The sequence below is a fragment of the Canis aureus genome, chromosome 16 (genome assembly GCF_053574225.1).
Source record: "Canis aureus isolate CA01 chromosome 16, VMU_Caureus_v.1.0, whole genome shotgun sequence".
NCBI classification, from domain to species: domain Eukaryota; kingdom Metazoa; phylum Chordata; class Mammalia; order Carnivora; family Canidae; genus Canis; species Canis aureus.
The window spans coordinates 29331781-29359039 of NC_135626.1; the positions used below are offsets into that span (position 1 = coordinate 29331781).

General features: G+C 43.6%; 1 protein-coding gene and 1 long non-coding RNA gene across 7 annotated transcripts in view; one reads left to right on the forward strand and one right to left on the reverse strand.

The window, feature by feature from the left end:
- The window catches only part of LOC144286304 (uncharacterized), a 90303-nt gene that overhangs the window by 47100 nt on the left and 15944 nt on the right, over positions 1 to 27259 (forward strand). The window contains exons 4-6 of one of the 6 annotated variants that reach the window (XR_013354356.1): positions 16643 to 16703; positions 20082 to 20169; positions 20546 to 23331. Coding sequence is in view for 3 of the 6 variants with exons in the window: in XM_077852600.1 (XP_077708726.1) it covers positions 20082 to 20169; positions 20546 to 20649 (192 nt within the window). In the remaining 3 variants the exon portion in view is untranslated. The other 5 variants (XR_013354357.1, XR_013354355.1, XM_077852601.1 and 2 more) reach the window with 5 other exon arrangements.
- LOC144286305 (uncharacterized) lies at positions 3667 to 26958 on the reverse strand. Its single transcript, XR_013354358.1, has 3 exons — positions 24858 to 26958; positions 20301 to 20378; positions 3667 to 6351 (listed from the first exon to the last, which is right to left on the reverse strand). It is a non-coding gene; the product is annotated as an uncharacterized LOC144286305 (long non-coding RNA).

Here is a 27259-nt window from a genome sequence, read left to right on the forward strand (position 1 = left end):
TGCCTGTCTAAATCAAGCAACTTTCTCGTGAGTTTTATCTGTGATCCAGTCCTAAGGGAAGGGTCCCCTGTTGGGTGAGTGCTTTTAAAGCCTCCGGTCCCTTTCAGGTAAGAAACAAAGACTAGGGGCTCCCTGCTGGCTCAGTAGTTGAGCATTGCCTTTGGCTCAGCTGTTGATCCCGGGGTCCTGGAATCAAATCCCGCAGTGGGCTCCCCTCAGGGAGCCTGCCTCTCCCTCTGCCTATGTTTCTCCTCTCTCTCTGTGCTCATGAATAAATAAATAAAATCTGAAGAAGAAGAAGAGGGAGAAGAAGAAGAAGAAGAAGAAGAAGAAGCAAGATTTATCAAGTCACACTAAGGCTCTTGGACTCACTCTGTTATCCCCATATGGGGGACAGCATAGGTAAAAGAATTCTCGAGCTGTTTTACTGTGCAACTTAGTAAGGTTATTTAATTAGCATGGGGACAGTACCCGTGGGCAGAAAGAACTGCACTTTTGCTGTATGAAGTTTGTGGTCAGATGCTTAGTGCCCAAGGAGAAGAGGATGTGCAGGGAGTAGGAGATCATAAATGTCTTTGAATTTCTACATATAAAACTACTTTTGCAAGATTTCTCTGGTGCTTATTATTCAGTTTGATATTAACTATCAGTGGGTTAAGGGGCATGAGACCCTTTAAGAATGCAGAAACCAGCACATATTTGATTCTTATCAAAACTATACAGGCCATAGGTCAACCTTCTGAACTAAAGATGGACATTTTTCTTCTTCTATCCCTCATCATATAGTACAGTATTATTAGCCATAATCGCCATGCTGTACATTAGATCATCAAACTTGTTAATCTTATAAATAGAAGTTTGTGCCCTTTGACTGATGTCTCCCTATTTCCTCCATCCCAACCCCCTTGTGGCTTTTTTTTTTTTTTTTTAATCATCAAACACTATTCCACTGCCTGCATGTACCACAGTTTGTTTATCCATTCACCTACTGAAGGACATCTTGGTTAGTTCCAAGTTTTGGCAATTATAAATAAAGCTGCTATAAACATTCATATGAAGGTTTGTGTATGGACATAAGTTTCCAACTCATTTGGGTTAATACCAAGAAGTGTAATTGCTGGATCGTATGGTAAGACTATGTTTAGCTTTGAAGAAACTGCCAAACTGTCTTCCAAAGTGGCTGTACCATTATACATTCTTGCTTTTTTGGATTCTCATTTTTTTTCCTTAATGTGTAATGAGAATTCAAAGTCACTTAGAGGAAATCTGAATATAGACTTCTAGATAATAAAAGCTTTATTTCAGTCCCTCACAGAGATCAACCCAATTCCAATGAATTAGATCCAGTCAACCAAATCAAATTCTAACGATATTTTTTACATTATTGAGAGATTCCAAAACATCTAATTTAGAATTTTCTTCTTTTGTCCATATTATCTTTTGAAAACCTTTTTATTACAGAAAATTTTGTACATAGTTCAAAAAGCAGATAATCAGTGTAATGAAATCAATGTGTAAACACCCCCCTGACCCACCAACTGGAAACCAACTTGTGGCCAACACTGTCTCACCCATAACCCTGTCCACTTCCCCTCCCATATCTTAGTTTTCCAACTAGTAATTTTATTGAGGTTATTTCTTTATTTCTTTTTTATTTTTTAAAGATTTATTTATTTATTCACTCATTCATTCATTCATTCATTCATTCATTCATTCATTCATGAGAGACACAGAGAGGCAGAGACATAGGCACAGGGAGAAGCAGGCTCCACACAGGGAGCCTGATGTGGGACTCGATCCCGGATCTCCAGGATCATGCCCTGGGCTGAAGGCAGGTGCTAAACCGCTGAGCCACCCGGGCATCCCTGAGGTTATTTCTTTATTAAGGTAAAATTCATTTACAATAAACTGCATACATTTTAGTCTACAGTTTGATGAGATTTAACAGATATATACACCCTTGAAACCACTGCCATAATCAAAATACTGAACATTTCTATCATCCCCCAAATTCTCTTGTGTCCCTTTACAGTCTCTTTCTCCTTCTGCTGCTAGTTCCAGATCACCATGATCTTCCCTTTTTTCAATATACATCCCCCCTCATATTATTTTGAAGCAAATGTTAGATATCAGTTTGTTTAGAGATATTTTATGTTTAATAAATATTTTAGGATACATCTCTAACACATAAGATCTCCTTTAAAAAAAAAACCAGCATAACCACAATACCATGATCACACAGCATAATTAACAAATGTTCCTTAACATTATTACACATCCAGTACAGAGCAGATGCATAACCTGCACACTAGGTTGAAGCCTCCAAAAGCTGGGAAAGGGGAGACAGGTAGGGATCATGAGCAGAGCAAGGAAGCAGTATCCACTGCTAGCTGCACAGTGCTCAGGAGCAGCTTGCCTACACCTGGCAGATGCTGAATGCCTTCTCCTCAGGTTGTCAGCTTTAGGAAATAAAAATACAGGATATTGGGATCCCTGGGTGATGCAGTGGTTTAGCGCCTGCCTTTGGCCCAGGGCGTGATCCTGGAGACCCGGGATCGAATCCCACGTCGGGCTCCCGGTGCATGGAGCCTGCTTCTCCCTCTGCCTATGTCTCTGCCTCTGTGTGTGTGTGTGTGTGTGTGTGTGTGTGTGACTATAATAAATAACTTTTAAAATTAAAAAAAAAATAAATAAAAATACAGGATATTGAGTTGGATAGTTGAATTTGAATTTCAGATCGGCAATGAATAATGCTTAAGAACACCTAGGTGTAAAAAAAAAAAAAAAAAAAAAAAAGAACACCTAGGTGTTACATGGGACATACTGATACTAAAAAGTTATTTATTGTTTATCTGAAATTTAAATTTAGCAGGTGTTTATCTGGCAATCCTACACCTTCTCCCCAACACACACATACACATTGATACAGAACACATGCTCTTCTAGGCCCTCAGCTCCATGTGACCCTGCCTTCAGTGCAGGCAACCAACCCCCACATCTATATATGGAACACTGTCATGAGCCCAGGAAACATCTAGAGGGCTGGTAATTCAGAAAGCTAAGTTCCATCTTGACCAAGGTGGGACTGGATAGAAAGAGCTCAAAATCCCCAAAGGAGAAAGGATATCTCCTCCCAGTCCCCCTCTTCTTCCCCACCCTCTTCATGGACAGAGATTGACCTCCAAGTTCCTCTTGTGTATATCCAACTGGTCTAGCTCCAGAGTCTCAAACTTAAATCCAACCCAAAAGTTCCCTCTGCTTTTTTTTTTTTTTAAGTGTGTTTGTTTGTTTAAGTAATCTCTATGTCCAATGTAGGGCTCAAAATCACAACTCCAAGATCAAGTGTTGCATGCTCTTCTGACTGAGCTAACCAGGTGCCCTGCCCCCACTCTGTTTTTTTGACAGGCTCAGAAAGAGAATAAATTAAAACGTCATTAATTGGAAGTACCCAGGGAGTAAGCTTTCCCTCACACTTTTGTACAGAGTTGCTCTTTGCTGTGGAAAGCTCCTAGTGGCTACTGTTAAAACATGACTAGGGTCTCATTCTTTAGCAGTCCTTTTGGGAATGCTTGGACATGTTGGCTTAAATGGCAAGATGATCTCACTTGATGAAGATGAAGCACTGTCCTCCTCACAATTTATTTTGGGTATAATGCATGTTACTGTAGTGGTGAGCCAGGCTGCAGGTGCACCTGTGTGGGACATTTGCAGAAGGCAAAAAGACCTTTATGCCCCTTGTGTGTCTGAAGAAGAGAGCTCTTTACCTGCCATCACAAGTGCCTGCACCAGGCCAATAACATCCCTCATGACACAATTGTTTTTTACTGGAGTTTTATTTATTGTAAACTATGTCATACATACAGAGGAGTAAACAGAGCATATGTACAGCTACATGTATCATGATAAATTGGACAGCCACCACCAGATCCAGAAGAGTACTCAGCTCTCCAGAGGCCCTTTGTACACCCACCCCTCCACGTTCCCTTCCTCCCTTCAGAGATGGCCACCACCCTAATTTGTGGAAATCATTTTTTACTTTTCCATTCAGTGTGTCTAAACAACCCCACCACTAAACAAGCTTCTGTTTCTGAAGTTCATATAAATATTCTTTGTGACTTGTTTCATCCTTAAAATTGTTCTTGGACTAACGATGTTTTTAAGCTTGTGAATTCAGGAGTATGTGATCTTCACAAATATTAGTGGCCCTGATGTCACACGGACCAGCTTCAGCCTCCTAGCTCAGCCACTTACTTACCAACAGTGTGGCTCCTCTTTTTCTCCCTTGTAAAATTGAATAAATTATGCCTCTGGACATGACCACCTCAAGAACAGGAAGTGTACTTCATTTGTCTTTCTGTTTTCAGCAGTTCAGCGCCTGCTAGCTGATGAATCCTAAGTGAATAACAGAGTAGGGGGCCCCTGGCTGCTTTAGTTGGTAGAGCATGTGACTCTTAATCTCAGAGTGGTGAGGTCAAGTCCCATGTTGTGCTTGGAGCCTACTTAAAAATAAATAAAATAGGGATGCCTGGGTGGCTCAGTGGTTGAGCATCTGCCTTTTGCTTAGGGCATGATTCCGGAGTCCTGGGATTAAGTCCTACATCCGGCTCCCCACAGAGAGCTAGCATCTCCCTCTGCCTATATCTCTACCTCTCTCTGTGTCTCTCATGAATAAATAAATAAAATCTAAACAAACAAACAAATAAATAAAAATAAAGGAGTAAGGATGAGGTGATATGGTGAGGACCTAGTACCACCTCTAATTCATAGCAAATGTTCAACACATGGTGGGTAAACTTATTACTATTGTCATTATTGTTTTTTGCTTTTTTTTTCTTTTAAGTAAGCTCTACACCCAACATGGGGCTTGAACTCAGACCCTGAGATCAAAGTCCCATGCTCCATCAACTGAGCCAGCCAGGCATCCCCCATTAGTGTTATTTATTTGAATATGCTATGGGAGGCAGCCTCTGAAAGGGCTGCCAGTGATCCCCAACTCCTGGTATTCTTGTACTTGTATCTTCCTTGAGTATGGCCTGGACTTACTAACTCAATTCTAACAAACAGAATGTGGTAGAAATGATGGGATGTCACATCCAAGAGGAGGTTATAGAAAGCCATGACTTCTACTGTGGGTCCTCTTTCTCACTGCCTCTTGGGCTGCTTATCCTGGAGGAAGTCAGCTGCTATGTCATGAGGTAGTCCTGTGGAGAGGCCAAAGTGATGGGGGCCCATGGCCTGCCAAAAAACATGCATGTGAGCTCAGAAGCCTATTACCCTCCCAGTTGATCCTTCAGGTGAGATGGTGACCCCAACTACAGCTTGACAACAACCTCACACTAGACCTTCAGCCAGAGGCTCCCACCTAAGCCATGCCTGGACTCCTGATGCACAGAAACTGTAAGATAACAAATACTTGCTATTTTAAGCTTCTACATTTGGGGGCAATTTGTTATACAGCAATAGATAACTCATGCACACCCTTCTCTTGGATGAAAGGAGCACTGGCAATTTTTAGAGCATGTGACAGATGAGGAGATGCACTGCTCAGATCTCCATTTAAGGAGATCTTAAATGCCCGATGCAAGGAGTGCAGTTCACTGACAGCCTTGAGGGGCCAGACCAGTTTTCAACCTGAGATCATGGCATGCTCTCCCCTGCTGATGGGTGAGCTGAAGTAGTGGTACAAGGGTCCACCCATCTCTGCCCAATGCAGGCCCCCTTGAATGGGCAGTCTTTGCTTCAGAGCTCTATGCTGGGCTGGCAGAGATTTTGTCTGGTCTGTACTGCATCTTGCCCATCTGTGGGTGTCACTTCCCAATAAACCTCTCTCATTCTCAATCCCACTTTGGCCTCAATCCCTCTTTTACCCATTCTGTAACCAAGGGCAATACCTGCTTCATAGAAATCTGAACTTTCTGGTCAGCTCAGACCTGGGTCTGATACAAACTCCACCCCCTCCTAGCTCTGTGACTCTGGGCAAGTTACTTAACCTTTCTGAGCTTTTTCTTCTCACATGTAAAATGGATGATAGGCTGTGGACTGTGGGCTGCTGGGGTCAGTGAAGGATCTCAAGATGGCCGGGTGAAAACTTGCTCTAAAAACCATTGACTGGGTAGCTTTTGGGGAGATCATACCCTGAAACCAGAAGGCCATTGCCAACTCCCTGAAATCCTGGAATGAGATACTTACCTCCAGGTTGGCTACTCTTCCTGAGAAACCACCTGCTATTGACTGGGCTTACTGTAAGGCCAATGTGGCAAAGGCTGGCTTGGTAGATGACTTTGAGAAGAAGTTTAATGTCCTGATAACTCCTTCTTGTGCCAGAGGATAAATACACTGTCCAGGTGGATGCTGAGGAAAAAGAAGACATGAAAAGCTGTGCTGAGTTTTTGTCTCTTTCAAAGGCCAGGATTGAAGAATATAAAAAAGAGCTCGAGAAGATGAAGAACATAATTCCATTTGATCAGATGACCATTGAGCACCTGAATAAAGTCTTCCCAAAAACCAAATTAGACAATAAAAAGTATCCCTATTGGCCTCACAAGCCAATCAAAAATTTATAAACTTGAGTTGGGGAGAAAGCCCTGGCCCTTATATTATAAACTTTGGACATTAAAGATAATGATATGGAAATAAATAAATAAATAAATAAATAAATAAATAAATAAATAAAATGGATGATAAATAATGTGGAGCTCAGGTGAAATATTTATAGAGTATATAACAGAATGTGGAGCACATAGTAAGTGCTAAATAAAGGATAACTATTGCATATCCACAGAACACACACCAACTAGCCACTTAACATTTTCCATAAAGTTGTATTGGAAATCAGTTCAAGATACTGTGTAGTGTATCTATATGGTAGATCCTGTTTTTTCTTTTTTAAAGATTTTATTTATTTATTTATTAAAGATACAGAGAGAGAAAGGCAGAGACACAGGCAGAGGGAGAAGCAGGCTCCATGCAGGGAGCCCAACGTGGGACTCGATCCCGGGACTCCAGGATCACACCCTGGACCAAAGGCAGCACTAAACCGCTGAGCCACCCAGGCTGCCCTCTATAGTAGATCTTTGACATTCATGAGGATTATACCCATTACCCTTATGAAAACTACCAAATGCCCCCATAGCACATATTATCACCCATAAAATGAAATAAAGTACAACTGAACATTATCCATGACATTTTAACATCCTTAATAGTTCTGTAAACAGGGAACTAAACCTTTATAAAGCTGTTAAGTTGTGCCAAAGCAATTTAGTGAATTGTTTCTCTTGTTTGCATTGCACTTCATCACATCGAAGGACTGAGTCACCTCTAAATGCCACCTTTTTAATAAACCCAGACATCTGAAATTTAACATGCCCAAACCTATTCCTCCCACAATCTGCTTCACTTTGGTAGATAATTCCAAGCCAGAAAACAGGAAGCCATCTATGGCACCTCCCTCTCTCTCATTCCCACCTTTGATCCAATAGCATGTTTTGTCTTTTTGTTTTCCCTTCAAAATGCCCTAAACCCAAGCACCTCTATCTGGCTCCATTGACGCTGCTCTGGCCTCTTTCTTCTCTTTCAAGAACCTCCTAAATGGATTCCTCTTGCATTTGGAATAAAGAGCAAAATCATTGCCAAGGCTTAGAGGCTTTGCATGAGCTGGCCTCTGCCCCTCTGCAATACTACCTCCACTCCCCAAACACGCTGGAGTGCCAACTTTGCTCCTCCTATAGGACCATCCCACAGGCACTTCCTGTGTCTGGAACTCCTCTCCACCTACTCTTTGCATTGCACACTCCTTCTCTGCCTTCAGTTCTGAATCTCCATGGCACCTACTAACCACCTTCTGAAGTAGGTTCCAGGGATGCGTGGGTGGCTCAGTGGTTGAGCATCTGCCTTTGGCTCAGGGCGTGATCCTGGAGTCTGGGATGGTGTCCTGCATCAGGCTCCCTGCATGGAGTCTGCTTCTCCCTCTGCCTATGTCTCTGCCTCTCTCTGTGTGCCTCTCATGAATAAATAAATAAAATCTAAAAAAAAAAAAAAAAAAGTAGGTTCCATCACCCACAGCCTCCTCCCACTGTCAACTGCAGCAGCCAGGCCATTTCCTTTGTTGCATGCATCTCAATTTGCCATGACATACTTGTTTATTTATTGAAGGCTTTCCTCAGTTCATTGCAGCTTCTTTGAGTGCATGAGTCTTCCTTATCCTTTTTGCTCAATCAGTGCTAAGCCCGGGGCTGGCCATACCATAGGTTTAGTAAACACCTTTCGAATGGATTTCCCAGCTAAGTATGCCTATTTTGTCCTTAACAGTCATTTTCCCCCAATTGCAAAAGCCATATGTTTTCATTGTATAAAAGATTATATTTAAATACAGATTTAAGAAAAGGATAAAACTGTGTCATCTCTCATTTAAATTTACAGACAGCCACCATTAACCCCCAGATACATGCTTCTAGGGCAATTGTAATGCATCTTAACCACATATATAGGGACATATATGTTCCCAAGTCCTTCAGCTCTCTGTGGTCACTCTTACAACAGCCAAATAGAACATCTTGGTCCCCATGCACACCCTGAGGGAAATCAGGCCTTCCGGAGGGGCAGTAATGGGGGCTTGGCATCCTTGTTTACAAGGAGTAAAGAGTACAGATGGTAGCATTCAGTGACAGCCTCTGGGGAGGTCCCCAGAAGCAGAGGAGGAGCAGCTCACATGGACAGCAACCCAGAGCTGGTCAAGAGAGGGAAACATACGGTTCATAATAAATGTGTCTGACTTAGAGTTTCCCACCAGTTTAGATTTCCTCGTGCTTCTTGAGACAGCCTGAACCTCTGAACTAACCCAGTCCTATTTCAGCCAACCTGCTTGGCAAAGCTGAGGCTAATGGCATGTCCAGACAAACAGAGAGGAACAATTACCAACAAGTGAGGTTAACCTCAGCCAGACTTAACCAAATGTGGGAAAAGTCTGAAAAGTCTAGGAGCCCCCAGAGCCATTTAGAATGCATGTGGAGGGATGCCTCGGTGGCTCAGTGGTTGGGCACCTGCCTTCGGCTCAGGGCGTGACCCTGGGATCTGGGATTGAGTCCTGCATCAGGCTCCCTGCATGGGGTCTGCTTCTCCCTCTGCCTGTGTCTCTGCCTCTCTCTCTGTGTGTGTCTCTCATGAATAAATAAATAAATATTTTTTAAAAAATAGAATGCATGTATAGTCATGCGGAGTGGGACAAGGGAGCCACTGGGCCATTTCATGATCAGACCAGATGAACAGGACGTGGCCAGACACTTTCCATGGGAGTTTATTTTCCCAACAACCCTGCAGGGCAGGGGATGTGTTTTTCACCCCTTTCACAGGGAGGTTAAGTCACGTGACCAGAGTGACCCAGCTAGAGGGGACAGAGCTGGGATTGGAACAAATCTGTTGGACTCTAGCATCTGAATTCTTTCTGTGGGTCAGAAAGATAGATAAAATGATAGGATCAAAACATGTTATTCATGGCATGGTCCTATGTTGTTAGAAAGTCATAAAAATAACACCTAATATTTATCACCTTGTGCTAAAATTCATATGTACATAACTTCATTTACTCCCCCCTGATAATCCTATAAAGAGGGCACGGTTATTTGTCTTGCTTTTACGGATGAGGAGACTGAAGTACAGAGAATCAGAATGATTTGTCCAAGGTCTAGTAAATACCTGTGCTAGAAATCGAACCCAGAGAATCTTGCTCCCAAACACACCCGTTTATGGCCTGTGCTATGCTCCTCCCAACAGAACCAGAGGCCAGCAGCTTTCAGGCGCTACTTGCAATAGTTCCAAAGCGCTGTCCAGGAGGAGGGACAGGACTACCCAGATCATGGAGATGGGGAGCTCTGGGGTTTGGCAGTGCTGAATCCATATTTAGCCCGGCCACCTCACCTTGGGGCTGTCCCTCAGCTCAGCTCCAGGCCTCCATTTTTCCACCCCTGAACACCTCTGGTTGCCATCTCCTTCCTGCCATTTTGCCAGGACTGTGATGTGAACTCACAGAGGAACGAAAGTGCCACAGCCCTGCTGGGGCTTTCCTACCTCCTGCATCCAGCACCGTTCTCTCTCTTTTTCTCACCTTATGTCAACAGACTGTGGGACTCAGCGCCTCCTTAGTTTCCAGAAAGATTGTGCTCGCCCACACACATAACAGGGAACACCATCTACTTGAATGAAGGTTGAAAGCACAGCTGGGGAAGGGGACCCACAGCCCACCACTCACAGAAAACCATTATTCTAGTTTCATTCTTCAGCACTTCTCTCCAGCCTGCCACCCAATTGTTTGGCATCCCCACCTTGGCTTTTTTCCCCACACATATCCCCTGCCGTCCGGGGTGGCAGATGGTAGCCCAGAAAGGACTTCTCTCTTCTCTGTGTCTTTGCTTTTCACTTTCCCCCTCACCCCCTGGGCTCACACAGATTCCTCTAAGAGCCTTGTCTGGCGTAGCCACTACCTTTTTTTTTTTTTTTTTTTAACTTATTAAGTAAGCTCAACACCCAATGTGGGGCTTGAATTCAGGACCCTGAGATCGAAAGTCCCACGCTCTAGCAACTGAGCCAGCCAAGTACCCCAACCACTGCATTTTCTTATATAGTACATCCTTTGCATCCTCCATCCAGCCCAGGTGATTTGTTAAAGGATTTGCTCCAAATAAGTGCTGTTCTCACCCCTGCTTAGAATCCTGATTAATGCATGAGCTCCCTCTACCTCCCACTGCCTTCACTGAAATGAAGATCTCTAGAAAGAGGATGTTGGAAAAGCCTAGCCAGAGCTGTGGTGCCCATGGTGTGGAGTGGGGTGGGGTGGGGGGTGGGGGGTAGTTCAACTGCCTTTGCCTGTACTGGCCTTTTCTCCACTTCCTCCCTTTTTAAAGGTCATTGGCTTCAAAGGTCTTGGCAAGTGTGTCCCAAACTTTTATTTTTCCATCTGTGGGTTTCTAGCTCCTCCTAACAGCAAGAGGGATTTGTCTCTGGTGAAGGCTGCCAAAGGTAGTGGCAGGAATCTCTCAGAGAGCAATTACCTTGAAGAGCCTTCCCTGGAGAACAGGCTCTTTCTCTTCCAAATTGGAAAATTCTCACATTGTGCCAATTAGTCCAGAGGGCACTTGGAACTTTACCAGCTGAAATACGAAGGACTCTTAAAGGGAAAGTGAGCAAGGAATGAAGGCACCCTTCCCTGTGCTGTGGCAGCAGGCAGGTGGCTTTCAGAAAGCACAGGTTAATAATGAGCCGTTATCCTGGCTGAACACACTGGAATAGAATGTTAAAACTCATCACCAATTAAAGTTAAATGCAAGGCTTACCTCTCCCTCCCCTGCTCCCCAAGAGAGTATAGATTTCATTGCCAGGTTCTCCTTTACCCTAGAGGTAAAATACCTATTCTGAAAAAGACATAATATCAGAAACCTTTTTTAAAAAAGATTTTATGTATTTATTCATGAGAGACACAGAGACAGAGGCAGAGGGAGAAGCAGGCTCCATGCAGGGAGCCCGACATGGGACTCAATCCCGGGACCCCGGGATCATGCCCTGAGCTGAAGGCAGATGCTCAACTGCTGAGCCACCCAGGCATCCCTACCAGAAACCTTCTAAAGTCCACACATAAATAGATAATTTGACCTGCTGAAAGTTAATTATTTATCATAACAGGAGAACGGCTGAGGATGGTTGAATGTTTTCATTATATTGGCTTTGGGATGCACTGCACGATTTCTTTTTTTGTGTGTGTGCGTGTGTGTGTGTGTGATTTTATTTATTTATAGGAGAGAGCACATGCAAGAGACAGGGAGAGAGAGAGAACAGGGGCAGAGGGAGAGGGGACTTTGGGATCTTGGCCTGAGCCAAAGACAGACACTTAACTGACTGAGCCACCCAGGTGCCCCTGCATGATTTCTTTTGAGACAGATTTGCTACCTCTGTCAGGCTTTGCCTAAAACAACACTTAACTTTGTTTGCTTGCTTTCCCCACATGGGCAGCAACTGCCTGGAGTAGTCCAGAGGTGTGCATACTGGCAGGAGGATGGCTGGGTCAGGTTAACACGTTGCCAGTGCAAAATCACACGCTGCATAGCCTCTCTTCCGGCTCACTTGAGAGTTGACTGCGCACAAACCTAGCTTCAGTCCATAGCGAGTTAGGTGGGAAGAGGGAATCTTGCAGAAACTGGCCAGAGCCATCATTCTTGGTTTGGTAGAGGGGACAACATGCAGGGAGTTTGGAAAAGAGAGTGAGCTCTGCACACCAGAGGACATCAAATTAAGCTAACTTGATGCTACTATTTAATTCTGGAGAGAATCATCTGAGTGAAGCTCTTTGCTTTTGAGTCTGACCCTGATTTTCACTGCTGACCAATTCGAACTTTGGCAGGAAGGAGTAAGCACTAGGATTCCTCTAAACATCACAGCAATATATTGCACCTCCCTTCACCACACCCACAAATAACTTTTTAAAAAAGTAATCTCTACACCCAACATGAGGCTCAAACTCACAACACCGAGATATGAAGAGTTGGATGCTTTACTGATTGAGCCAGCTAGGTGCCCAGTAACCATCCTTTTTTTATTCGAGGAACAACAAACAAAAAAACCCTGATTCCCCAATCCTAATGTATTTTATTTTATTTTTTTTTATTTTAAAAAATATTTTATTTATTTATTCATGAGAGACACAGAGAGAGGCAGAGACACAGGCAGAGGGAGGAGAAGCAGGCTCCATGCAGAGCCCAATGCGGGACTCCATCTCAGAACTCCAGAATCATGTCCTGAGCTGAAGGCAGACGCTCAACCGCTGAGTCACCCAGGTGTCCCAGTCCTAATATTTTAGATCTGACTCCCAAAGTGTGTTTTCAGCAGACTTGATTTACTGTAACCGAAGTACATTCTAGCATAACCTTATTTGAACTTGGCATTTTGCTTTTTAGATTGGCATTGTTGTTTTAAAATATTTTGTCAGTGGTTTTCCTTTTCCCAGCCCAGATGAAAACATGATTTGACTTGAGCTTTTTAGCAAATTAAAACAGGTTATTCTTCTAGGAGCAGAGTTAAATGTGTTCCCAGAAAGATGCCAAATGCCACTTTATTTTTGGTTGCAGTTCTCTCAAGAGGGCCTTTTAATAGTTCTTGGAGTGGGGATGGTAATCTCTGGAAACAAGATAAACTGGGAGAAGATTACCCTGTCCCAAGTCCTTTCTTTTCCCTTATATTCAAGGCAACTATATTAGAAATTGGACGTCGTGAATCTCACAGTTTAACTTGGAATTACCTGCTTGCTGACACTAGATTTTGTGTTGGGACCAGGAATACTTTAAGAAGCTAAACCTAATGATATGGTCTGAAAATACATTTGAAATGCTTCCCATGGCAATAATTCCCAATGTCTCTGGGCTTATGAAATGGAGTGTAGCAATGCCACTCCTAGTTTCTAAAACCACACTGTATTAGAATTAGGTTTAGCAGATGGCTCAGCGGTTGAGCATCTATCTGCCTTCGGCTCACGGTGTGATCTTGGGTCCTGGGATCAAGTCCCACATCGTTCCCTGCAGGGACCCTGCTTCTCCCTCTGCCTCTGTCTCTGCCTCTCTCTGTGTGTCTCTCATGAATAAATAAATAAAATCTTAAAAAAAAAAAAAAAGAATTAGGTTTGGCCATATGTGGTAGGAAACCCAAACTACCAAGGGCTTAAAATAGAACTTTCTTTCTTTCCCATGAAGAGAGGGAAGTGGTGGAAAAGTGGAATGGTGGCTCTGTACTTCAGAGTCCTCAGAGACCCTGGTTTCTTCCAGCTTTTCTCCCAACTATGCCTGTGCTTTGGTCCTTATGCTCATTACCCCAAAAGCTGTCATGCACTTTCTAGCCACTAAAATGAAAAAAGGGGGGAAAGAGGGCAAAAAAGACCTAATGGGAAAGGTTTTGAGCCACCAACAGGAGAATATTTCTGCTTCTATTTCATTGGCCAAAACTTGGTCACATGGTTGTGCTGCACTACAAGGGAGGCTGGCAAATGTAGTTCTTTTTTCTAGACAGCAGTGTACCCAGTTAAAAATCCTATTTCTTTGTCATATACTCTAGGGCTTATATTCTTAAAATTCATCAGTGTTTATCAATTTATCTTGAAAAAATTAGAATGGCTCTTGAGATTATTATAGAACAATACAAGATGGTGTAAAATCAGTATTAGAGGGATGCCTGGGTGGCTCAGTGGTTGAGTATCTGCCTTTGGCTCAGGTTGTGACCCCAGGATTGAGTCCCACATCGGGCTCCCTGCATGGAGCCTGCTTCTCCCTCTGCCTATGTCTCTGCCTCTCTCTGTGTGTGTGTCTTTCATGAATGAATAGATAAAATCTTAAAAAAAAGAAAGAAAGAAAGAAAGAAAGAAAGAAAGAAAGAAAGAAAGAAAGAAAGAAAGAAAGAAAGAAATGCCCCACTTGGGCACCTGGGTGGCTTAGTCGGTTGAGTGTCTGCCTTTGGCTTGGGTCATGATCCCAGGGTCCTGGGATCAAGCCCTGTACTGGGCTCCCTGCTTAGCGGGGGAGCCTGCTTTTCCTCCCTCTGCCACTCTCTGCTGTGCTCTCTCACTCTCTCTGTCAAATAAATAAAATCTTTAAAAAAAAGAAAGAAATGCCCCACTCTATAATATTCATATTATTTGACCAGTAATTTTGCTTTTGGTAGTTCATAGTAATTAAATACTTCTAAATACAGAAAAAGTTTTAAACAAAACCATTATTAATCACATGGTTATTTATAACTGCACACACACACACACACAAACAAAATGGAATTAGAATACCAAAATGTGAGGGAATGGGCACATCAACTATGGAATATGTTCTTAATGAACTACTATACCTCTGTTAAAAATTAGGTTTACAGGGCAGCCCCGGTGGCTCAGTGGTTTAGCACCGCCTTCAGCCCAGGGCATGATCCTGGAGACCCAGGATTGAGTCCCACGTCAGGTTCCATGCAGGGAGCAGATGCAGGACTTGATCCCAGGACTCCAGGATCTCGCCCTGGGCTAAAGGCAGGGAGGCACTCAACCCCTGAGCCACCCAGGCATCCCAGCATCATTGTTAACACCACTTGTAATGGGAAGTCACCGTTCCAACTTGCCAGCATCAAGGGAAATCCTCTGCTGGAGAAGTCCTGGGGTCTCAAGGGTGTTAGACCTCCACTACATCTGCTCCTTGGCAATTAGAGTGATGTCCTGTGACCCATGCACACTGATCAAATAAAATAAAGCACGGGATATACTTTAAAAATAATCCATTGGGGGGTGCCTAGGAGGGGGCACAGTCAGTTAAGCATCCAACTTTTGACTTCAGCTCAGGTCATGATCTCAGCATCAAGTATTGAGCTCCATGCTCGGCATGGAGCCTGCTTAAGATTCTCTCTCCCTCTGCCCTTCTCACCCCAATCGTGTGCTCTCTCTAGCTCTCTCTCAAAAAATAAACAATAATAATCCATTTTGGAGAGGGTGGTGGAATGTAGAATAGGTAAAAAAAGTTTGCCCATGAGTTGATCATTGTCCAGAGTGATGGGAACATGGTGGCTCATTATACTATCATCTCTACTATCGTATTTGCTTGAAATTTTCCATAATATAATTTTGTAAAAAATAGTACCTAGGATTTACTCCAGTTTCTGAAACTGGCTGGCTAGGCAAAGCCAACAGTTCATTTAATTAAGCATTAACAGCTTTGAACAAAGCAGTGAAATTTAAGGCAGGAGGCAAATATGAATTAGGTACCACTTGTATCATTTAGGGCTGTTTCAGTTGCAAGTGAAGGAAAATATAATTCAAAATGGTTTAAGGAATTCATTGGATTCCACAGGAAAAATTTGGAGAATACTTCTCCCTTCAAATATTATTTGATACAGGGTTCAAATATATCATTACGTTGGGACTCTATTGCTCTCCATTTCTTGGCTCTGCCTTATGCCAAATTAGCCTCCTCTTCAGGTTTCCTGAGGTGTCTCTTGAGGGTCACATCTGTCCTGGTTCAACCCCGGCAGAAAAAAGGTTGTGGCTGCTGTTGGTGTCCAGGAGGGTCCTCCCACCCATGCACACATGCACACACTGTATCGTACATTTCTGCATCCCACCATCATCCGACATGGTTCCTGCACATGGAAGGGGTTCAACAAATGCTTCTGAATACCTCTATAAATGGAAAATGTTGTGCCAGTGTACCATCACGGGATGAGCCAGCCAGACTCAGAGGAGGAACTCAGTACCACCCCAGAGGGAACGGCCTTTCATTAGGCCCATCTGATGACTAATGTTTATTAATTCTGTGGAGGATAACACCATTTGCAGGCTTCTCGAGGGATTAGCCTTTACCAAAACAAAAACTAAAACTAAAACACCTTCCTCTTCTGTGGAATGATTAACAATGATAGCAGCTGATGCTCACTGAGGGTTTACTGTATGCCCTTCACACTTAACCATCACAATAACCTTACAATATACCTTTTGATTCTTTTTTAAAAGTATATTTCTTTAGGTAATCTCTATACCCAACGTGGAGCTCAAATTTACAACCCCAAGGTCAAGAGTCTCATGCTCTATAGACTGAGCTAGCCTGGCATCCCGGTTATTATTATTATTATCCCTATTTTACAGAAGAGGAGGTTGAGACACAGATCACCTGGGTAGCAGTGACCTGAGCCAGGACTGAATCCAGGTAATTTGTCTATGAGATGATTCTTTTAACCTCTCTGCTTCCTGGTCTTGGAGACGCTTACTTCCAAGCACTCCTTGCTCAACACTGATTTCAGGTTTCTTCCTACTTCTCCAAGTTCTCTTGTAAGTCTGCCTCCTCTGTCAGGTTGTTACATGTTTCAAGTTCCCATAGGATTCTCACTAGGCCTCCCTCTCTCCTCACAGTCTAGACTCTCCCTGGGCAATTCCAAAAAGGCCCCCTGGGTTCAGCAGTCATCAGTAGCAGGGTAGCATTTGCCTACATGCAACAGAAAAAGTCATTATACTATAACTTAACCAAAGAGGGGCTTATTTTTCTAGTAAGACTACCTGATCTGGGACTGGCACAGTAGCTCTACAATGTCATCATTGTCCCTCTCCTGTTCTTCTCCACCATCCTCACACGTAGCTTGCACTTGCATGCTCTTTTTTGCCTTAAGAAAGATGGATGCTCTGCCTCTAGCAAGTTTATATTTGGGGCAGATGGGGAAAAGACAAAACTGCACTCAAGTCTCATCTATCCCTTTGTATAAAGTATGCTGGTAAACTATCCACCTACTTCTCCTTCCCTCCCATTGGGCAAAGCTGGCCATTCCTAGCAGCCAGGGAGTCAGAGAAGGTATCTTCAATGAGGCACACTTCACTCTGAACAAATTTGAGACTGACAGAATGAAGAGAATTTACATATATGCAGTGGAATATTATTCAGCCATAAGAAAGAAGGAAATCCAGCCATTTACAACATGGATGGACCTTGAGAGTACCATGCTAAGTGAGCTAGTAAGTCAGACAGGGAAAGGGAAATACCATATGAAATCAGTTACATGTGGAATTTTAAGAACTCATAAAACTCATAAAACCAGAGAGTAGAATGGTGGTTACCGGGGACTGGGAGATGGGAGAACTGGGGAGATGTTTAAGGTTACAAACTTGCAACTAGTAAATAAGTTCTGGAGCTTGAATACACAGTATAGTGATAATAGTCAACCATACTATAAGCTTCAAAGTTGCTAAGAGATTAGATCTTAATCGTTTTCCCCATGAAAAAGAAATGATAATTATGTGACATGAAAGAGCTGTTAGCTAATGTACTCTAGTCATCATATTGCAATGTATTGCAATGTAGCAAGCCAATATGTTGCACACCTTAAACTTACACATTGTTATATCCACTACATCTCAATTAGAAAATGAGAATTAATATTGGACAGGCAACCAATGCACCATTTATACACCACTGATCCCAAATTTACCATTCTATTTCAGACCTCTGCAGAAACTCAAGATGAGTTGAGTTCCCTATTGCCAGAGTTTTACTAACCTCAATCTCTATCCTTGGATCTATCCTCATCACTTTAATTAGGCTCCACTTTTGTAGATCTTTGATACCATCTGTGTGTAAGGCACACATTCTCCACCCTTTCCTTGCAGGGCCTTTTTTTCTCAAATACCTTTTCTTTTATATTGCAAATCAAAAGCTATGGTTCCTAATTTTTTTAAAGTAATCTCTACACCCCTACATGACCCCAAGATCAAGAGTTGCATGCTCTACCAAGAGCCAACCAGGTGCCTCTATTTGCATTGTTCTAATAGCGCCAGGCCTCCCTCCCTCCCTTCCTTCCTTCCTTCCTTCCTTCCTTCCTTCCTTCCTTCCTTCCAAGTAGACTCCATGCCCATTGTAGGGCTTGAACTCACAACCCAGAGATTGAGAGTTGCATACTCCTTGGACTGAGCCTGCCAGGTGCCCCTCTCCAGGCATTTTAGATGTCCCCGGATAATTTGGTGAAGGGCCATACACTCAGTAAGACAGAGAAAAAAATCACAAGTATTAGCATTTCAAAATATTATCTTGTTGTAGATAAAGAATGCTTGTGGCAGTAAATGTAAAGAGAGGCTAACATAAACATAAAGATGAATGACATCAACCATTACAAATCAATTTCATGGGGCAGCCCCGGTGGCCCAGTGGTTTAGCTCCTGCTTAAGCCCAGGGCGTGATCCTGGAGGCCCGGGATCAATCCCACGTCAGGCTCCCTGCATGGAGCCTGCTTCTCCCTCTGCCTGTGTCTCTGGCTCTCTCTCTCTCTCTCTCTCTCTCTCTCTGTCATGAATAAATAAATAAATAAAATCTTTTAAAAAAAATCAATTTCATGGAATTAACTCTGAGTCCAGAAAATGGGAACTATAAAATTTACATAAGTACCTGGAAAGATATTGTGGTTATTATTTTATTTACTATTACTGGTTTATTAGAAAGGATGTAACTCAGGAACAGCCAAATAGAAGGAATACATAGGGTGGGGTATGGGGGCAGGGTGAGGTGCACGGAGCTTCCATATCCTCTGTGTATGTCACCTGTTCAGCACGTTGATTTCTTCACCAGTCTGGAAGCTCCAATCACTGGAAAGTTTTCTATGCAATACTATTCAATTCTGCCCACTAAACAGGCATAAAATAGAAATTCATGACGTTTAAAAACATATCAAAATTAAATTTCCTTAGGGATCAAAACTAGAAGAGCTTATACTTAATCTTTCTAAACTGATTTCCTCATAAATAGGATGATTTTTTTAAGATGTCCATTTCATGATGTCAGTGTAAAGAATAAATAAGACAAATGAGGCATGTATGAATGCCCAGCATTTCATACACAGCAGGTGCTCAGTAAATGATAGTTGTTCACATGGTATAGTAGTCAGAAATGCAAATTTTAAGATGATAAGGTAGGAAAGGCACTTTTTTTTTTCAAAAATTATTTCAAGGTCACACATTTTTAAGAAAAAAGGATCTTATGAAAACTTGTTTCACTTAATGAAACCAAAGTGTCTGCTGATGACCTGATCAGAATCCTATGTATCTCCAAGACCAGACATATTAAGAAACTCCTCATCAAGACCCTGAGGTAATGAAACAGTGCAACCCAAGTTTGGTTCCCAGTTAGATTTGGAATATTGTTGGAGTCCGGAGCCAACAGCCAGGAAAGAATTCTTGAGATGTCTTTGGTACAAAAAGGTGGTTTTATTAAAGCATGGGGATAGAACTCGTGGGCAGAAAGGAGCTGCTGCTTTAGGATTTTGAGGAGCAACTGATTATATACTTTGGGGCTGTGGGATGTAAAGACAAAGGGAAGTTCCAAAAGGATGTTCATATGGTAAAGAAGACTATTACAAGGTACTGGAGGCCTGGCTCTTGTCAAGCTAAGGTTGTTTTCCCCTCTAGCAAAGTATTAACATTAAAAGGGTTGAGAGTTTCCTGGAGGAACTTTATACTCTGCCTGCCTCAAGTATTTGTCAACTGGCTACAGGTTATAAGGACATTTAATTTTATCTACATTTCCTTCTGCCTTTATTTCCCACATCAGGTCATGCTACAGGTCAACCAGACAGAGCTCTCCAGATCATTCAAAGAAGGAGCACCTGGCAGGAGTCCACGAAAGGTCTCAGAGTGTGGTGAGAGATGGGTGAAAGGGGAGATAGACTTTCTTGTAAAGGCAGCCTTCTCCATTTCTTAGGTAGGCTCTATGCTTCCAACATGATACCCACAATTTCAGTTCAGCTAATATTTATCAAGTCCTCTTTACCTGTCAGGATGTGGGCCAGGTGCTTGGGATATAGAGATGAGTCAGACACTTTTCTGTTCCCTTGAAGAGCTCTATTGCCTGGTAGAGGAAAAAGATAATGGTGATTCCAGGGACAGTCCTACATCAGAAGCTTTACCAGATGACAGAGAGTCTTATTAATCTGGGGACAACGTGGAGGTGAAGTCAGAGAGGGCTCGTCCAGGTAGTTGAAGTCCTCTAAGATATAAGACAAATCCATTTTGCAGCAAAGAAGGCTTTGGCACACTCAACCTACAACCTGCTTGATAATCAATACCACTGCATGGATATGGACTTCCATAAAGTCCAACCTCACAACAGGCAGCTCTAAGTCACAGCACAGTTCCTTGTGAGAAATGCCCTTCTTGCAGTCACTGAAGACACTACTCCCAAAGATCCGACTATGGCAAACCTCATCTGCCAAAACACTTGGAAAAAGGGCGGCACAAATAAGGAGGCCAAGTTTCTGAAAGGAGGAAATGTGGCAAATTTTCATAAACAGATGAGACAAAAAGTGGGTGTCATCATTAAGTGTTGAAATCCCACCAAAGTAAATGAGGTAGGTAGGAGCCTGCAACAGAGCAAACTCCAATGAGCCAAGAATGAAGCTCGAGGGCCACACTTCCCAATCTGGAAGAGGTCCATCGTGTCCTTCCTCCGTCCTCACCCCGGAATGCCAGCCAGCCAGCCATCTAATGAACACTGAACACCCTCCCTGCACCAGGGACATGAGGACATCATCACAAGGAGCCTGAGGGTTAGAGTATGGGTAGGGTGCTAGGAGGGGAACTCTCAACCTCATGTGGGGGATCAGAGAAGGCTTCTGGGAGGGGGTCTTGTTTATGCCAAGACCTGGAAGGTAAGTAAGGAAGTAGCCAGGTGGGGAGAAGCAGGACATATCTCATCGAGAAGGGCACGTGACCAGTCCAGGGCTGGCTGTTGGAGTAGGGAGGAGAAATGCCTCTTCCTTATTTCTGGTTTTAAGTTTTCCCTAAAGACTCTTGGCCTCTGACCCTTAATCCTCCACAGTGAGGAAGGTTGAGTTATTTGATGGGTATCTGTTTTGTGTTAGTCTCAGCCTATAGACAGTAATGTGATGGCACCAGCCAGGAATGCCTGGGAGCACTCACCTGGGCCCCTACTACTGCTGTGCGCCTCCCCTCCTCCCACTGGCGTCAACCCAGAGGCTGGACTGAAAGATGCACATCCCAATAAGCTTCAGGGAACTTGAACAAAACGAGGTTTATTACTCACAAGCCCCAGAGGGGGCATGACAGCCTGAAGGCCACACCCTGAGATCAAGGATAGAGAGCAGCAGACCTGGGACTCTGCCTTTTCTGAGTTGAGTGTGGGGACCTAGGTTTCACGAGTTCACTCTTTATCGGTGAATTTAAAACATAAGAGCGGGTAAACAAGTTCTGGAGATCTAATGCACTGCATAGCAATTACAATCAATTGTACTATAAAGTTCAAAGTTGCTAAGAAACTAGATCGTAACTGTTTTCATCACACACTCAAAAAATTCTGTGACATGACAGAGGTGCTGGGTCCCGTTGTGCTGTAAGCATGCTACAATACGTAAGTGTAGCAAGTCAACAGCATCCTATGCCTAAGACTTACACCGTGTTGTGTATCCATTATATCTCCATGAGAAAAAGAAAAAGAATAACTTTAAAAATAAAACATAAGAGCAGAATTAGAGCCCAGGAAGGGAAAGGCAGGGACACTCACGTGGCCAGTTATATAGGTCACCCCGGGCTCTCTAAAAGGGGAACTTCATGGATGGGGCAGCCTGGCTCTCTATCTATGTGTGTAGCTGGCAGTGTGTTTATTGGACATGAACGATTTTAAGATGGATGCCTTGGCAATCAAAGGCTTAGTTAATGGCAGGCACTTGTGTCAATGATCTAAAAAGCTAATTGTCAGGCTCTGGCACTACAGTATCATTCAAGTTTGGTGCAAGAAAGAAAAAGCTCTCTAGATGCTTTGGGTAGGAAAGGATTTACCAGGTTTCTGTGCTTACATCATTGGAAAGACTGAGAGGAGGGGAAGAATTGGCTCTAGGATAAGGCCTCCAGGGTCACTCCAAGAAGCCAGGAGAAATGGCCCATGAGTGGGGCTACTACCTTTAAGCCCTCCACTGGACTATTGCCTGAACACAGACCTCCATAGTTGCCAGTCAGAGGCCTGGAGACCTTAGTCAAGAAACTGCCACAAGAGCCTGTTGATATGTTCCAAGAATGAGTGCTGGATGGCTGCTGCAGAACAATCTCATGTTTCTACACCCCAACCTGTTGGCAACAACAACAAAAATAAAAAAGGGGCCACCATCAAATTTGCACCTATTTCCAACTAGACCCCTAGCTACAAAGGAGTCTGTGACTACATTTTTAGCCTTCTGACCTCTGCAGTCAGGAAGGTGCCTTTGAGGGTGGGCTGGAGGTTGGAGAACTGAGCCACAGTACTCATCATCACAGTGGGGCACCGACATTGGTCAGCATTTCTTGACTGCGTAGATCCAATCTAGCATAGGCGCTGGATCTCAGGATTTGGTTTTTCCTTTTTCTCTCTCTACTGGGATAAGTGAGAGGCAGTGTCTGGCTTCCACGGGCCACCTTTCCCTTTGTGGGCTGGTCCAAGGTCAAGATTGGGGACTGGGAGTTAGCAGGTGGATTTTGACTCAAACACTGAGCTATGTCCTCCAATCTATTTTGGTTTTCTTATCTGCTGACTTTTTTGTTTTGGGGTTTGTTTGTTTTTGAATTGTTTCTTGGGAACCCCAGGTGGCTCAGTGGTTTACCGCCGCCTTCAGCCCAGGGCGTGATCCTGGAGACCCAGGATCGAGTCCCACATTGGGCTCCCTCCATGGAGCCTGCTTCTCCCTCTGCCTGTCTCTCTCTCTCTCTCTCTCTCTCTCTCTGTGTCCCTCCATGAATAAATAATTTTTTTTAAATTTTTATTTATTTATGATAGTCACAGAGAGAGAGAAAGAGAGAGAGAGAGAGAGAGAGAGAGAGAGGCAGAGACACAGGCAGAGGGAGAAGCAGGCTCCATGCACCGGGAGCCCGATGTGGGATTCGATCCCGGGTCTCCAGGATCGCACCCTGGGCCAAAGGCAGGCGCCAAACCGCTGCACCACCCAGGGATCCCTTTTAAAAAAAATTTTTTTTTTTAAATTTACCTCCATGAATAAATAAATAAAATCTTAAAAAAAAATTGTTTCTGAGTGTGGGTAGGGAAAAATACAATGTATGTAGGATCCTCCCAAAAACCCATCTTCTAATATGCTGCAGTGCAAAGAACTAGGGATAGAGAGACACCAAATGAGGCTGAAGAGAATGATTCTATTAGGTCTTCTGGGTCTACTAAGGATTGTGGATTTGAACATAAGGCCACAAGAGAGCCATTAGAGAAGCATATTTGAAGGGATAGGCCTAAAGTAAAAAGGCATTAAGTGGACAAAACAGCAAAATGAGGAGAAACCCATTGCAGGAAGGTACGATGAGCTGGTTCCCTTGTTCTGCCCCTTGTGGGCTGTGTGACCTCTGGGTCTCAGTTTCTTCATCTGTAAATTGGGCATAATTAAATCTTTATCTCAGGAGAACAAGAAGGGAAAACTGCCTAGGATGGTGCTTGCCAGAAAAGGGTTGAATCTGAATCCAACTTTGTAATCACTAATGAGGCAAGTTCACAAAATGAATTTGGACGAAAACAAAGTAACCTAAAGCACCCTCTCTCTGAAACCAAACCCCAAACAATGAGTTTGCCTGAGAGCATTTGAAACTTTGTATGGTGGTTACACACTTACATTCCCAATCTTCCACCCATAGCTGTGGGAACGCAGCCAAGTTATGTGATCTTTCCAAGCCTAGGTTTTCTTTAGTGCTTTAAAATGGCAACAAATAGGGGCAGCCCTGGTGGCTCGGTTTAGCGCCGCCTTCCGCCCAGGGCGTGATCCTGGAGACCCAGGATCTAGTCCCACGTCAGGCTTCCGGCATGGAGCCTGCTTCTCCCTCTGCCTGTGTCTCTCTCTCTCTGTCTCTCTCTCTCTCTCTGTCTCTCATGAATAAATAAATAAAATCTTATTTAAAAAAATGGCAACAAATGATTGTACTTCACTGCAGAAGCCTGGGGGAATCAGATGTGAAAATCCATGCAGAGCGTCTAGCACAGAATAAATGTTCCAAGGCTATGATACAGTGTAGATGTTACATGTTGTTCATCTGGACCAAACTGTCAGAGGAGGAGCAGGTTTGAGACACAACCCCCCCCTGCAAGGCAGGAATGCAGTGTGGTGCAAAGTGAGTGGATGCCAATTCTTAAGGGTCGCACCACTGCTCCTCCCACGTGGCAGGCAGGCATCAGGAGGGATCTAACACATTTTGGTGAGCTCGTTCTTCCACCATAGCAGTGTGGGGAGTGAGGAGAGCCCAAAAGACCACACGTCACCATGCTTTCTCCACCGACCCTATTCCTGACAGAAAGGGATCTGAGGTGAATAAAGATAGAAGCAAGTATGAGAAAACAGTGTCAACCCACCATGGTAGCTGGCTTCTAAAGGATTCCCGATGACGGTCCGGCTCCTGGTACTCAGGCCGTCCTGTAATCCTCTCTGCTCCTGTGTGGGCTGGACCTGTTGACTTGCTCCTAAAGAACAACAGGCCAAAGCGATGAAGTAGCATTTCCGAGATCACTTATTAAAGATGGTGACCTTGATCTTGCTGCACTGACTCCTCTCTTGCTTGCACTGATGAAGCAAGCTGTCACACTGAGCTGCCCTCGGGAGAGGCTTACAGGGCAAGTAACGGAAAGGCCCTCAGAACAACAGCCTGTGAGGAACAGAATCTTGCCGACGACCTCATGAGTGAGCTTGGAAGCAGGTCCCACTGGAGTCTTGAGGCAACTATAGCCCCGGCCAACCCTGTGATGGCAGCCTAGTGAGAGACTCTTAAGTACAGGACCCAGCTAAGCCACACCCAGGTTCTTTTTGTTCTTTTTTTAAAGATCTTATTTATTTTTTTATTCATGAGAGACATACAGAGAGAAGCAGAGACATAGGCAGAGGAAGAAGCAGGCTCCCCACAGGGAGCCTGAGTGGGACTTGATCCCAGGACCCTTAGATCACGACCTAAGCCACCCAGGCACCCCATACCCAGGTTCTTGACCTACACAAACTATTGGATAATAAATGTTTTAAGTCGCAGTTTATAAGTAATTTATTATGCAGCAATAGATAATTAATCTGCCCAGCAAATAAGAAGTCCCTAGGTCTCTCTTGACTTTGCTTCTTACCAAAGTGGTTGGTTGTCCAACCTGAAGCAGAAAACACAATGAATACAGGGAATACGTTCCCAATAATTACTGCCCAATCTGCCAGCACTCCCTCCCTCAGGCAGCGGAAAGACTAAATGGACCATATAGAACCACAACATCCAATCTTCCTAAATAAGAACTAAGTAAGTGAACGATCTAAGAAATAGCCAGATGAACTGGATGGGGAATTAGAGGATTCCCATAACCACCCTCATTCAAACAGATACATGTACAAAAAAGCAAACACACAAACATGAAAAACACACAAAAAAACCAACGCTCAACTAAAATGGAGGAAGTTAATGAGAGATACAAAAGATAGATGAGGAACATTCCTTCGAAGGTTTATACTAGGAAAGTCTAAATACTTTGCTCCCTCTCAAGGAGATTAGAGCAAACATGAAGTCCAGGAATTAGGAAATGAAGAGGCAGACAAGAAGACATCAATAAGAAGGTGAAACAGCAGCTGGTGTAACTGGGGGAGATTAGGAAAAAGATAGTTATAGAAAATAAAAACGCTTTAGAAACATCAAAAATTGACCAAATTTGGGGCACCTGGTTCAGTCAGAAGAGTGCATGACTCTTGATCACAGGGTCATGAGTTCAAGCTGCATGTTGGGTGTAGGTAGGGGTGACTTAAATAAAACTTAAAAAAAAATATTGACCAAAAAAAATTTAACTCAGAGTTTACCAAAAATTATAGTAATATTGATGTAGTCTTGTTTTTCCCAGATTTTTTTTTGAGATATAATTGACATATTGTGTGAGTTTCAGGTGTACAATGTATTGATTTGACAGGTTTATACATTGCAAAATGATTAGCACCCTAGTAGTGCTAGCTACTACCTGGCAGCAGTCTTGGTTAAAAGTACCCAGGATGAAAACCAAACGACAAAAAGTGGGAACAAGAAGTTGAAACGATAGGGTAGCCTGGGTGGCTCAGGGGCTAAGCGCCGTCTTCAGCCCAGGGTGTGATCCTGGAGACCCAGGGATCAAGTCCCACATCAGGCTCCCTGCATGGAGCCTGCTTCTCCCTCCGCCTGTGTCTCTGCCTCTTTCTCTCTCTCTCTCTCTCTCTCTCTCTGTCTCTCATGATTAAATAAAATCTTTAAAGAAAAAAAAAGTTGAAACAATGTTCACATAAACAGTGGAAAGCATTGCTGAACTGAAGATCTGAATCCAGAAACCAAAATGCTCACTACAGGGTCACCTGGGTGGCTCAGTGGATTGAGTGTCTGACTCTTGATTTTGGCTCAGGTCATGATCTCAGGGTTGTGAGATCGTGCCCCCTGTCAGGCTCCGAACTCAGCACGAAGATTGCTTGAGATTCTCTCACTCCCTCTCCCTCTGCCCCTCACCCCTCCTCATTCTCTCTCTCTCTGAAAAACAAAAACAAAAACAAAAAAACCTCCAAAACTCACTAAATATCAGGCAAAATTACTTAAAAACTATAAACACCAGAGATGCCTGGGTGGCTCGGTGGTTGGGCATCTGCCTTTGGCTCGGGGCATGATCCCAGGGTCCTGGGATTGAGTCCTACATTTGGGCTCCTTGAAGGGGGCCTGCTTCTCCCTCTGCCTATGTCTCTGCCTCTCTCTGTGTGTCTCTCATGTATAAATAAAATCTTT